The 14,926-nt window shown below is 38.3% G+C and overlaps 1 protein-coding gene across 1 annotated transcript in view; it reads right to left on the bottom strand.

Moving 5' to 3' along the window:
* The window catches only part of LOC125228195 (Ca(2+)/calmodulin-responsive adenylate cyclase-like), a 161,424-nt gene that overhangs the window by 25,817 nt on the left and 120,681 nt on the right, over window positions 1-14,926 (bottom strand). Inside the window, 2 exon segments of the mRNA XM_048132669.1 lie at window positions 651-809; window positions 11,351-11,478. Coding sequence (XP_047988626.1) covers window positions 651-809; window positions 11,351-11,478 — 287 coding nt within the window.

The raw sequence follows: 14,926 nt of genomic DNA, 5'->3' as shown, positions 1-14,926 counted from the left end.
TTTGTGGTAATGTATTGGCTGAATAAATGAATTCTGTTCTATTCTATTTTGTTTCCACTAATCCTAATTGTTCACGCTTATGCTTAATGACCAACTCAAATGCTAAATTTTAACTTCTGATTAGCAGAAACGTCTGCAATATCTGCAGAAATGTCTGGAGTATCGATCCAGAGGCCGTGAGTTCAAGTCTCACCCAAGGCAGACACTTTTCGACTTTTAAATTTATTCAACTCAAATGCTATTGGTTGTTTTGTATTGAATTCCGTTAACTTCAAGGGATGGTTTTTTAGATCAAATACAATTAATTTCTCTAAGAAACTAGCGTCTTAACTCTTACAGTTATCGAGTTATTAAAAAAATTAAAATATTACTGAACACGTGTTTGACAGCCTTTACCACTTCCCAATGTTATTTGTTTTGACATGTGCCGTCAATCACTTGACACTAACTTGAATATTATTCTAAAGGGTCTCTCACACTAATGAATTCATTTATTATGTATGAAAACGATGAAAACATTTTTTTTGCGAATTTAACTAAAAGTGATATATACAGAGTGGTTCCTGATAACGAACCTAAACGACATGTCGAATTTAACGGAAAACAATAAAAACACGGTGTATAACACTACATAAGAGTATATCTCATACCCAGGCTCCCCGCCCGCCTCCATGTTGTTGGCGAGCGTGACGTCGTTGGACCACACGTCGTACTGCCACTTGCGCAAGCCCAGCACGCCGCACAGCACGCGCCCCGTGTGGATGCCCACGCGCATGTTCAGCTGTACGTCAGTCGCTTCCACTACAGATCTGAAACAATTATAGTACATGCTTATTTAGATATTAAGTAAGACATTTCTATAAAATTGAGATTTCTGGGATCCATTCTATGTTCAAAGAATCAGACAAATTCAAAAGCGTTTGCTCCAAATATTAAACTAGAACTGTTGGTTTTATATTCATGATTTTGTATATATTACACCAGTTGACAATCCTTAAACGAACCGACGACCGGTCTGGCTCAGTCGGTAGTGACCTTGCCTGCTGCGCCGCGGTCCTGGGTTCGAATCCCGGTAAGGGCATTTATTTGTGTGATGAGCACAGATATTTGTTCCTGAGTCATGGATGTTTTCTATGTATATAAGTATGTATTTATCTATTTAAGTATGTATATCGTCGCTTAGCACCCATAGTACAAGCTATGTTTAGTTTGGGGCTAAGTTGATCTGTGTAAGGTGTCCCCCAATATTTATATTTTATATTTTACGAAGCTATTTCTATATCCACTATGAGGTTCTCTAAGAAAAAGCTTACACTTTGGGACCTTTGGTTACTACAATAATATCAAACAGACACGTGAGACAGCACAAGCGCGAGAGTAACAGTTTTTAATTACTAATTATAAAATCACTATTCCACTAACTTGCACTAACGAACAAGTTTTCTCATCAAAGTTTTTATTCTTAAGTCTTTACCTAATTATAAAGTTAGATACCTACTTATTAATTCATTATTTTAAAGTACTACAAAGCACCGTAGTGGCACACCTCGGACACTGACGATCAAATATATGAAAGAGGCGCGTTCCTAGCACACAGTCTAAGCTCGTGTAGGTGAACGCGTACTATGCTTGTATGAGTGAAATATGACAGGTCGACTGTTCGCGTTTTTGACAGGCGGTAACTGTGAGGTAACCGAGAGGGGGTGGGCGGCACTTTCAGCGGGGAGCGGGAGTGGCCATACTGTACGATAGTACTCTTTATCATACTGTGGTAGTGGTTATGGAGCATTATTTGGATGAAGCTGTCCTGACAGCTGAATAGTTAGGTTTGATGTTGATACTATTGACGCGTATAGCGTGTCACGCAATACAATTAACCTAACTGACAAGCTGGAACTGTTCCGTGGAACTTATAATATCTAATTGGGTCGAGGACGAAACCATGTTTACACTTGCAATCCTGAAAATGATCTCAAAAAGTATCTTTAAAAACGAATGACATTTTAAACAATGAGAAATACTCGTATGCTCCCTGTGCTAAATAACTTCATCGCGTATGATTACTTTTAAAACTAACCTCCGACGTTTCAAGGATGGTGTTTTCCTCGTAGTCTCGGAGAAAACTACGCGATCCAGTCTCGTGTGCTAATAATAAATACGAGTAAATACCAACTCATCTCTAAAGCAATTTACAAAAACTACTTCTAGCACTTAAAACAATATATTTTCACGATTAACTGGGTACTAAAAGTCTTACTCTTCTAGTAGTAAAATAGCTATTTTTCTAGTGATTCACTGTGTAAAACTAACGTGCATTTATAAACATGAGGAAGATAGATGTTTCAATGTAGGTGGACTGCATCCATCTGTCTGATTACTTGCGCATGCGATCTATTATTTAACTGAATTCCAACTGAACAACCAGAATGAAATCAAAGAATCGTAAGTAAAACAAACTGCGCCATCAGCTTGCGGATTCCTGTGTGTAAATCAGAGTATTTCAAACAATCTTGGTCTGCAATTCTTCAGACTGGTCGGGTACCGAACGCGGACTAATCGGTTTAATTCTGTGAATACCAAAGACCCCGATATCAGTAGTTTAAGTTAGGATTTCGTTTCTTTGTTTGAAAGCAGAAATAGCAGAATTAGTCGGGCGTGTTCATTCTCTGGCTAAGAACTCATATTTGATTAAAATCGGTCCACTACTTACAACGGTTATTTTTTTCTAAATTTAAATCTTGTATCGTGGTAATTAGTTATCAGTAGCGACTGGTCCATACAAGCCGATTCCCACCGGCTTGCCTAAAATTGATTATTAGTAAAGTACCTAATGTTACGGTAGGTTTCTTTTTGCTCAGTGTTGCCTAGCAGCTATTTTCACCAGCCGCCACTGTTAGTTATAGCTACTTCATCCATTACGGTTTTATCTAGTTAATATCGAAGAAAGTCCATAAATACTGAAGACATAAAGGAAGCACTATCAATCTCATTTGGAGACTGGCCGTGACCTATCGAAGGCCGACGCACTAAACGCCTGACATAACTGCAGAAGCCAGAAACCTCATAAAAACATGCGAATTATGCTTTCGTAAATATATACGAGAAGATCGTAGCGGTTAATAATTTTGTGTACACAACAGCAACGCCTGAAACCAATAAAATTGCTCTCCCATCTAATACCCCGTTGGATATTCAAAGCTTTATACACAAATAATAACGAATACAGTTATATTGATAAAAAGCGAGTCATCGCACCTAATGGATGAAAGCTTCATAATCCAGATGGGAAAATAATTTATTTTATGCTTTGTTAAGCCTCTCTTGTACCAAAGAATTTGCCAAAACATCGATTAGAGGCTACTCAGTTATTTCGTGTTTATTTTCACTTTATTTAATAACTTTCCTTTTTATATCGCGTCGCAAGGTTATTTATCAGCTCCCTGGTGTGAGGGTTTGCCAATTAATACATTGATACTTATTAATTACAGTGTAATTTTAAGTAAATGTGTTCTTATTCGTGATAAATTAGGTGTAGTTAATTTAACTGCGTCTTTTTACAGTCGCAACCGGGTTTACTGGCGACAAATTAAACGAGGTTATGGCGTTTTTACGACCGTTTTGATTCATGAAAAGTGTAACATCGGGGAGTCTGTTATTAATCGACACATTGGCTGGCATACCGTGGCTTATTACTTTTATGGTGTTTAGAAACAGTATAACTACCTTTACTCGTATTATTTACCTATTTTTGGTTAATACATTGTTTTATCTTATATTAATTAGTTTGGTAAGTACTTACTAACAATACTAACGTTCAAACTTGGTATCGAATTTAGGAAACACAAGCAATAGGCGAAATGAACGCATGTAAATTAATTAAGTAGCAGAGCAATTAACGTAACATAAATTAATCAAGGCGCAGACTCGACGCGCATAATTTTTCATTAGCAGACGACGGCAGATTCGCAGGACCAAATTAAGAAGCTCCAGAGAACTAGCTGAATTCCCCTTTTAGATTTAATTACCAAAAAGTTATTACTCCTTAACGAAACAAAATGTCTACTAAATTGAAATGGATACCAAAAGTCGGAGGTATTTAGTTTGAAAGCGTCGCTTCAGGAATCGGTAAACGATAAAATTGAGTAGGTTTATTGTGGAAATGAGCTAATTGGGCATTGTGTTGGAATATAGTAAAAGTAGGTCAACAAGAATTATTAGCCTACAAGACAGCCGCATTCCGCTCCAGTGGCTCCCTGTCAATAGCACAGCCAAAGCCACGCCAGCTGAAAGGAAACTCGAGCAAATATGGGTTATCCGGACCTCTACAAACTTCGTTAATTTAATCATATAATTATAGTTACATACCTTTGAAAACTTATTTAGGATTTGATAATTTAAAAACTGTTATTGTAATCTGTTGTTGTTTGAGGTTTTGTTTCGTAAAACACATCGGAGTGAGAAAACAAATCGAGTTAGGAAGGAGGTACCGTTGAAGATCGGCTTTATCTATAAATATTTATCGAATGCCGGAATCCAATATCCAAGCGTCGAACTGTCTTCTAGCCAAACACAAACTGAGATTGCTTAATAAAATATCTGCCTACGAAGTACGAACTCCAGACTCTATTGGAATATCGGTTACTCAGTTCAACCTCAAAAGGAAAACTATTTTAAAAATATGCAGTAACATCAATTACTATGCTATGTCTAATGAGACCAATAAAATAAACATCCCGTTTAGTGTAAAATAAATATGCTAAGTGAGTAATTGGCTCGCCAAATAGGGCTAAAGTAGGTAAACAACTGCCATTGATACGTAGGTAATTTGTGTCCAATAGTTGCGAAGTTGCGTACGCAGTGATGTGATGTGCCATACTAAATCGAATTATAATCCTAACTTGACGTACTTAGGCCGGCAAAAGCCGATCCGCACCGAGGCCACCTAACACATTTATGATATGTTACTTTCGCTTTGTCATAATCATAACTGTGACGAAAAGTTCGCAAAGTCGAGCGGGGAAACAGATGTTTCGTCTTAACAGGAATTTAACGGAAGTCAATTACTGAACCCTTTTTCGCCTCAGCTTTGTCGAGGAAAGTCTTTGAGACAGATAAGGTTGCGCTATTTTTGCGCCGGAAATTTGTGTTTCAACGTAATGAGTGGAAGCGGATGTATATTATAAACACTGAATATGGGACATATTATTAGGTGGCCTTTTTGCGCGTCTTCCGGCCCTCCTTCGTTCCGACACATGTCAGATGCGGCCACCCCCTGAATATGGAATTATTTGGATCACTGGCTCTTGGGACGAAACGAGAACTTGTTTACACTTCGATCTACATTATTTGATGTGGATTTACGAAACAAACATTAAAGAGCCGCGTTAGCCGGGTCGGTAGTGACCCTTCTTTAGAAACTAGTTAACGAAGGATCGAATTCCAATTCCAAATGCGTGTTCCAGTATACATTTTCTTACTCATTATTTTAAACGCTTACACAAATATAAATGTAGTTGTATCAACATTGTTGCATAGTAAATAATAATCTTAACCAAAACGTAATTTATCCTGGAAGCACGAATTCTCACGAACGGAAGCGGTGTTGCCGTTGACGTAATTCCTACCAGCACTAAATTTCAAGTACGGCATTTATTAAAGTGAATTATTGCAAACTGCGCTCACAACTAATGCACGGTATCTATCAGAGTCCTAGTTTTTCCAATTCGGTCCAGTGGTTGTTCTGAACGAACAATGAATCTTCTTTTTCAGTTATAACGGGAAATTTATTGGGCGATAAAAGAGCGACTCAATTTTAATGTAACAAAAGTGATTGATTATGTAAGGTTTTTATTTTATCGCATATTTCAAGCTGCTCATGGTGTTTTGCAGTCCTTATATGTACATAATTCGTTTGCATTAATTCAAAAGCCTTGACAAGCGTATTTTTTTTTATTTTGTGTAAACTTGCATAATCTAAATTGTTTGGAGTTTCACTAAAGTCATGAGATATTTTTCACAAACCTAACAAAATATTGTTTTATCTCTATTCGTTAATAGACTTTAAGGGCCTTATCACACTTGCGATTTACAAGCGAGGCGAAAGCGAAGCGAGCGCGCAGCGAGTTCGTCGCGAGCCCGTTACCAATTCGCAGCGAGTGCGTCGCGACTTCGCCGCGAGCGCGCAACGATTTCGTAGCGAGTTCGCCGCGTCTTAAGAATCGATTCTCCCAGAAACCTCTTTATCTTGTCAAAAGTAAGAAGCAAAAATTAATTATTATAATGACTTACTTTACTAGGGACCTCTCTAAACAAAATCATTTATATTTTCTATAGAAATGTGTCTTGTATGAACTCGCACTCACACGTTTCAACTGGAGTTTCACCAATATTAAGGGCCAAGACAAAATATCATTTCGAAGACGAAATATTTTATTATTAATTTTCTGCCCGTCTCTAATAAGATTTTAAGAATAGATTTCTCTAAGGGCTTCACCTTGTTAAAAATAAGAAGGATAATTGGATATTTAATTAAACGGCTACTTATGAAGTATCGTTACGTGAATAGTAATCAGGGATTAGTTGATAATCCTGCGGCTGGGGCTTCAGGGCCGGGGCCCCGTAATCCCCGGGTGGGGCTTCGGGGGGCCTGTAATCCTCGGCCTCGCTATTGTTTGCCGGATGCTGCATGCACTTTATTGCACCCGTATGTTTGTTATTTCGATTCGATTAAATTGTACTAAATACTTTCTTTTGTACAATATTTGTAACATGTAACAGACAGAGCAACTAATAATCATGTATAGTCAACCAATTAGAACCCTAGAACCACTGTAGAACTACGAGTAAGTCATAGTGACGTTATAAATCAGATTGTAAGAAATCTCTTACTGCTTGTCATTTTGACATGGTAGTAGAGTGGCCTAGGGTTCCAATTGGTTGACTGAACATGTAATGGGAGTTATATACGCATTTTGGACCTCTGAGTGCTTGTAAAAGTTGCTAATCGTACACGAACAAACGCCAAACGAAAACAAGAAAAAGCCGAAATTATTGCTATGGAAATAGCATTATTTCTCTTTTTGTTTTCTGTCAGTAATCGTCACTTGGCTAGACTCTTTAGGTTAGGTAGTAGCATGAATGGATAGTGAATATTACTTACCCAGTTTATATCATCTGTATTAAATGTATGGTGTTACTTGTCAGAGGTGCTAGTGCAGTGTAATATAATATCTCATGTTTAATGAAGATGTAGCTCTGTTAGCTCAGTCCACTGTGATAGCTTGAAGCGGACATATGTAGGTATGTTGACGCCACTCTATTTATATGCCTTTAGTGAACAAATGGCAGTGTTAATTGGAGCTCGTTCGCCTGGTTAGCTCAGCACTGATCCCAGTACACTCATTGGATGACCGGACTTACTCACGGCATTATTTTAAGGAAACAATTCGGGTCAAGAGCAGTGTTTATTATTTAAAAAACAAAGATGACGACATTCTTAGTATAAAGACAAACAATTATAGAATGTTTGTAACCGATTGTATTCAAAGTCTAGTGTGTTCCGCTACCTACGATCAAGTTTTGTATGTTTAAATCCTAACATGTTCTAAAGAATACGACGTGTGTAGATATTATATCCACATTTATAAATGTTTACAAGAATAGCCCAACTAAATCCTGTTGAAGTGTAGGATGGCGTAGGACGTTCAAGAAAAGTACAATACTCTCATACATTCATATATTCTAGTTTCAGCCCTTAACTATACATAAACCACTGAAGGTCTCGAGTTCATCCAATATAAGAAAATATTATGTTTGAGAAAAAATACTCAAAAGATCCTTTAAATTTATTTACTATTTTTGGAGTTATCGGATCAAAGGATAAACTAAATCAAATGAGGCGGCAATTCTTTATTTAAACTGTTTTAGGCCTTCGTTTAAACACTCTAAACAAAAGGCAAAAAAAGGTAAGTCGGATAAACACAGGCTTACACGGTTCACCCCCTGTTCCAAGTTAATGAAAAATTCGGAACCAAGGCTATTTATGTGATGACAACATTACATTATTAACTTCCGTATGCATTAAACAAGTTAGCATAAATTACATTATCCAAACACAATGTCTTACGTCATTTGTTTACAGAAGTTCATTAAGAATTCCGGTAGATGTTTTAATTGCCCTTACACTTTATGTAGTCAAATGACGAGCAATGTCCACTGACAAAACTTAATGTTCAGAAACATTCCCCAGCTGATACTAAAAGATTTACAATAGAAAAACTGGACTACATAAAACATCATTTAGAAGCAATTTCTTGAAACGTCTAACGAAATGACCATCACTTTAACCTTGTTAGAAGTCAGTGTCTATAAATTTAGATTTACAGCCGACCTGCAGAAACGAGTCGCAATAAATAATGTGTTTATTATATGAATGCGTGGGCTGGAGTACGAATCTATGTTGACGGTGGAAGTATTTCAGTAAACAAGGGTGAGGAATGTGGAGGAGCTGTTCCTATTGGTTGCGCGAGTAGGTGCGGCGATTAGACGGGCGGACAGACGAAATGCCACCCCACGCCTGAGGTTCACGGATGGATGGTTTTAGGGGCGAAATTATTAAAAATAATACTAATATAGCTCCATACATTGGTTTTAATAAGAATTCGTCGCAAACGACTAATGAGAATAACCACCAAAAGGCGGACAGTCGTCTGAAATCCCATCCCACGTCTGAGGTTTGCAGGTTGATGATTTTTAGACCGAAATAACACTAGCTAAGATAGACAGGTTTTCCTGAGCATTCTACGCGAGTGAGCAATGAGAATACTCCTTCAGGAGAGACATACATCTGAAATGCCATCCCGCACCTGATTGCGGGTTGACTGTTTTTGCGGATTTTTGGTTCTAAATATTAAGAAGCTTGTAACACTGGTTTTCCTGAACATTCTTCGCAAATGAGCAATGAGAATTACCCCCCAGGAGGCAGACAGACGTCTGAAATGCCATCCCGCGGCTGAGGTTTGCGGCGGCGGTCGTCGGTGTTGATTGCCTACCGCACTTATTTATAAAAACTTTCTGTCACATCCGCGTAAACGTTATGAATTACATGCCCGTTTATCATTCGGATGCGACACTTTTCTGACACTTTAAAGTTTTCATTTTAACACAGCGCAAGAATTTTAAAGCTAGACAACAGGGTAGTGGACTAACCACTCTAAATAGTAAATGAAGTTGAGATTCTGCGCGCGTATTCGTCTGCGAGGATATTGGTGATGATGATAATTGTTAAAAACTATACTATAAAATCTCTTCATCTTAAATTACATATATGTATTTTCAACCCGAGTTTCATTAAAATTAGTTTAACGAGTACCTACAAAAGATAAACGAAGTTACATGCGTTACGCCTATGCTGTAGGTACCTATACCTATATGCATCTAATTAGGCACTATAGACGGTATAAAAATACGAATCTATTAAACTAATTCTGTGGATTTGAAATAATTGTGAAAATATTACTTTTAACATTTTAATTTGCTTACTTAACCACAATAATCATCATCCTCCACAGAATTAAGACCATTATATTTATTGCATTTTAACGACTGTTTAAATGTGTTGAATGATATCAAAATATTTAGAACACGAAGTAGTTGAAGCGACGCAGTGGGCTCGGTGGCCTATTAACCTTCAGCGGGCCAGACCACCCTGGTCAGGTATATTTAGCTCCTTTGATGAAGACGCACTGGCTCCAGCCCATTGCACCGTGGCTCATCCGTGCCGTGTTGATTATTTTAAAGAGCGGTTACAGAATACAGACTAGCGTTTTATACACGAGTATGAAGGTAGGTACGCGCGTGTAGTTCAAATGTAGGGGAAAGTAGCACGCGTGTAAGGTGTAAGCGCATAAAAACCAAATATTGAGGAATGTAACGCGCTTATAAGCTAAAAACTTCGAAACGAAAATACTAATATACGAGTGTTAAAATAACCTAGTGTGAAACTGCTCTAAACCCCCGGAAGATTTGACCTAGAAATCTAGTCGTAAGTCGTAACAATTGGACGTGTCAATAGTGATTAGTGATGTAATATGTTTTTAATTAGTTTGCGGTTTCGGAAAGATTTCCATTCATTCTCACACAAATTACATTGAAGTTGTACATCTCCGACATTTCTCCGCACATACTTATATATAATAAGTATACAAAAATAACTCGCATATTCCTTTTAGTTTGCGAAAAATTAGCCTATCCTTCCGGACCGACATCAAAAGTTGTCAGGGATTGGCGGGGAAATATTTTATACATGAAGGCGAATTCCACACAATTAGGCTAGCCCTTTTGTGAGCGAGAAATAAAGTACCTATAGGATGTACTTCATTGTCGTCACTGTCATACGCCCGTGCACTTGACGTGCTGACAGTTTCATAAATATTCGTTAGCGTCGATACGCTGTTTAATAAAATACCTTATATATAATGCTTAGCACATAATGGGTCACATACACGCAATATCGCTCAGAAGGTACTGATATTTTATAACATACTAACTAAATATTTGTGCGAATCTTGGATCCTACGCGATAGCGTCGACGTAGCCGTCCTAAAACCATAGTACCTATTGCGAAATAAGGAATATCTTACGACATAGCGTAGATCAAGTCGAGGCCCATCTACATGGACGCTGCGGCGCACGTGGTCAAACCATACTAGTGCGAAATGATGAGTATCTAAAGCGGTAGCGTCGGCTATGTGGGAACCCAAGTAGACGGTTCAGCGAACGAGATCAAATCATACTAGTGCGATATAGGGAGTATTTTACGATATATCGTCTATCGTGTCAATCCCCAGCTATAGGTGGACAGTGCGGCACGCGTGGTCAAACCATACTAGTGCGAAATAACTAGTATACTACGCGATAGCGTCGGCCATGTGGACCCAACTCGACGGTTCAGCGCGCCAGATCTAACCATACTAGCTAGCACGATATAAGGATAAGGACTAACTTACGCGATAAAGTCGATTATGAGCCCAATTTTGACGGTACACCAAGTGGTCAGGGTCAGACCACACTAGTGCGAAATAAGGAGTATCTTACTCAATCTGAATACAGGAAGTGGCCGTTCTACAACCATACTAGTGCGACATAAGGAGCCACTTACGCGATAGCGTCGATCATATCGAGCCCCATCTCGACGGTGCAGCGCGCGTGGTCCAACAACCATACGGCTCGGAGCTACTTACGCGACACGTCGATCATATCGTAGCAGTCGCTCAGACGGTGCAGCGCGCGTGATGCGGAGCGCGGCTGGTTGTCCAACAACCATACTAGTGCGAAATAAGGAGCTACTTACGCGATAGCGTCGATCATATCGAGCCCCATCTCGACGGTGCAGCGCGCGTGGTCGGAGCGCGGCTCGGGCAGCCCGGACACGCAGTAGTAGCAGTCGCCCAGGATCTTGATGCGGAGGCAGTGGTTGTCCTAGAACAAACATCAAAATAGTTACAAAATCCTTGGTAAGTATCACAAATCCTACGGTATTAATAACTAGTAAATATTGTTGAAAATTTAGCTTTTGGTTTCAGCAAGAAACATATTTAGACCTGAACACACGGAAACTATTTTTCCCTTAGTGCCCGGACATGTCTTGGTTCAGTGTTTAGTTTCAGCGTAAAAATAATTCTATAATCAACCTACATCTGGTACCGTGTTTCAGGCTGTAAAAGTGACAGTTTTAGTAGAGACTCGAAACATAAAACGTCATAAAAGTCTCGTTGTCGGCACAAATTGTGTAGCGTCGCGTTAACGATCTGAAAATGGCTCACTTTGCAATTGTTGCATACCTACGTATAATTAAGGTGGTTAGTTACAACGGACACGTTTGTACAATTACAACAAACTGCACTCCATTTGTTCGATGAAAGCGATGTCATATGGAAAGTATGTGAAAATATTACAATCAGGCATTAGTTTGAGATCCTATGAACCAGGAACTAACCTTAAGAGCTTTTAGTTGGCTCTGCGACTTAGTAGAAATAGGTGCTATAAGGTTAATACACTTCTGATATATCTTATACAAGTCCTTGCTCAAATATTTTTCAACTGTCTAACGACTTAACGAGATATTCAACAAGTGTTGTACTGTTAAACAATACAATACACGGAGAACATTATGTTGATTTGAAACAATGGCATTGAATAGGTCATCGGTCAGGACCGTAAACGAATACTCAGAATTTGGTAACTCTTTATTTAAAATCGCGAATTGTGACCGGCGGCAAGTATGTAATAATGTACAGCATTTCTGGTTTGATGAAAAAATGTGTGAAACAATGAATATGCATTTTTTATGATAACTTTTATTTGAACAATGGAATAAGCATTTTCATTTAATACTTTTGGAGAGTTCCACGAACAGCGATGGTCGGGTACATGGTGCTACCTAAGATGTCTATTATTGTGTATATTCTCAAACGTAAATTTAACCCCCCGACTCCAATTATTTATTGCATTGGCCGAATAAGGATCTATTTACACGCTGCAAAAACTGGCACACGAGTTTCATTAAATTGTTGTAATTAATATCGCATTCCAGCACGCCGTCTCAATCTTCCTTAATTATTTTTTTCTACTCCCGTACTGTTATTCGTGAGTTACAAGGTTGTGCATAGAACTTTAAAACCCTACATAAAAGATGTCAGGACAAGTCTATCTAGTCTATACCCTGAAAACATTTAGTAGCAGTAGCACGATATAGCTGTTACAGTTCAGTAAATACATTGCTACCAACTTAACAAACCAATTCGCAGAGTCGAGACTCCTTCGTTTTCTGCTGCGTTCATTGGCGACGCGTCGAATCGCATTCAAATGTATGAGAACTCGATTCAACTCGGCTCGATTCGTCTTAGTGGCCAGGCTTCAAAGAACCATACCATAGACAGTTTTATTTTCATGTTTGCACTCAAACTGCATATTCAAAATGGTAGGCGGTCCACTAGATAACTAAGATGACTGAAAGTAGGTATTTGTTGATTTATAATTTTCTTTCAAAATAAGTGCTTGGTCGTAGAAAAAGTATTGTATGCAACGGTGTTTAACTGAGTCAAAAAATGCTCGTGGCGTCTTTATTAACAATTTGAGGCGAAAACAGTTGCATAAAATACTATTAATATTTTCGATTTAAATACATTTCCACTTTATGAGTATGTAACACTTGCCATATCGGCTATTGTCCCAGAGCTGTAAGAACCTCTTTTTGATACATGACAGCGTCCACAAAACGTAAACTCGCGCAACCTAATGAAATTTTAAATAAAATCCTGTAATAATATTTGAAAAAATCAAGTGCTTAAAAACAATATTTCGCTTACTTTAAACATAATCTAAGACATGTTACATTTTTGCGGATCTTCATTAGTGAGTATTTTACGATATTAATTTATTTCGCAGGATTTACTTATTATGTCATTTATCATTCATTTTTATTTTTAAACTAGTGATGTGGCAGAGTCCGTCATTTCGATTCAAATGACGTTTCAGTAAGTTGACAGAAATCGTATATTTGTTTATGCGCCTCCTTGTACATAGGGCCTAATCGATTCAACCAATTCTAAATTAAACGTTAGATTTGGCAAACGATACGTCTTAGCCACATCGCAACATACTTCAAAACAAATGTGTCAAAAATGTGAACTTACAAATCCGGGACAATAGCTTGTACGTTACCACCGTTCTAATTTCGGTTTAGAGACTGGTTCCGTGATAAATAGTCCCTCGAGACAGCATTACCACTCTCCCGAGAAACTAAAACGTGTCCTGTCTATCTTCCGACCACTAGAGCGGAAAACTTCGCCAACTAACAAGGTTAGCAGTGGTTAAACCATACGTGTGAAACAAGGAGTATCTTAAGCGATAGCGTCGATCATCTAGAGCCGTATCTTGATCATACAAGTGACAAAATATCGAGACAAATCTCGACGTAGCGGAGCGCATGTTCAAACTATACTAATGAGAAAAAAGGAGTATCCTACGCGATAACGTCGATTGTGTCGAGCCCTGTCTCGACGATACTGCGAGCATGGTCAAACCATATTGTGAGAAATAAGGAGTATCTTACGCGATATCGTCGACCATATAGTCCTATCCCGACCCGACGATACAGCGATTAGCTAGCCTGTAGTTAACTTAGTTCTAATTTCGCTATAGAGACTAGCTCCGTGGTAAATAGTCCCCCGAGGCAGCATTACCACTCTCCCGGGAAACTAAACCGTGTCCTGTCTATCCTCCGACCACTAGAGCGGAAAACTTCGCCGAGTAACAAGGTTAGTAGAATCATGCTTCGTTGGTATTTACTTTTATATGTATCGCCGGGTAATAATCTAGCGGGAATAATTTTTCTTCAACTACGAAAACACGTAAGCAGTAAGTAGGATGTCAAATTGATACTCATCAAGAGATGTTATATAACATCTAAATCAAAGTACTAGTCTATTGAAATTGAGGATTAGAACTAAGTTTGAACTATTGCCTGCAGCCCTGCCGTCTGCATAGTATTGATGAGACTGTTTGATGAATGATCAGGCAAGTCAGGCGAAACATTACCATCTCGGGCAAAACTTATCATGCGTTAAACGTAACGTATAGTTTAGCGGGAAGTTTCATGCAGTAAAGTTCCTATACTACATAATTAATTAGACTCAGAGAGTATTACTAAACTGAAAATGCACCATGTTTGCAATGGAGTGAAAAACTTTCTACATTATATTTTCTTTAATACTGTAAAACACCTAAAAGGACACATGAATCTATCCAACAGTCTTGGTCCTTGGCTTTATTCGCGTCTAGGCTTGACTTATACTATACATAATAATATATATTCTGTGGTCTAGCGAATTTATGATTGCGTATGTATTGTTATTCGTCCCTTAAA

Source organism: Leguminivora glycinivorella, chromosome 7 (assembly GCF_023078275.1).
Source record: "Leguminivora glycinivorella isolate SPB_JAAS2020 chromosome 7, LegGlyc_1.1, whole genome shotgun sequence".
Classification (NCBI taxonomy): domain Eukaryota; kingdom Metazoa; phylum Arthropoda; class Insecta; order Lepidoptera; family Tortricidae; genus Leguminivora; species Leguminivora glycinivorella.
The sequence above is the reverse complement of the archived record's forward strand: the minus strand, read 5'-3'. Positions and strand labels throughout refer to the sequence as shown.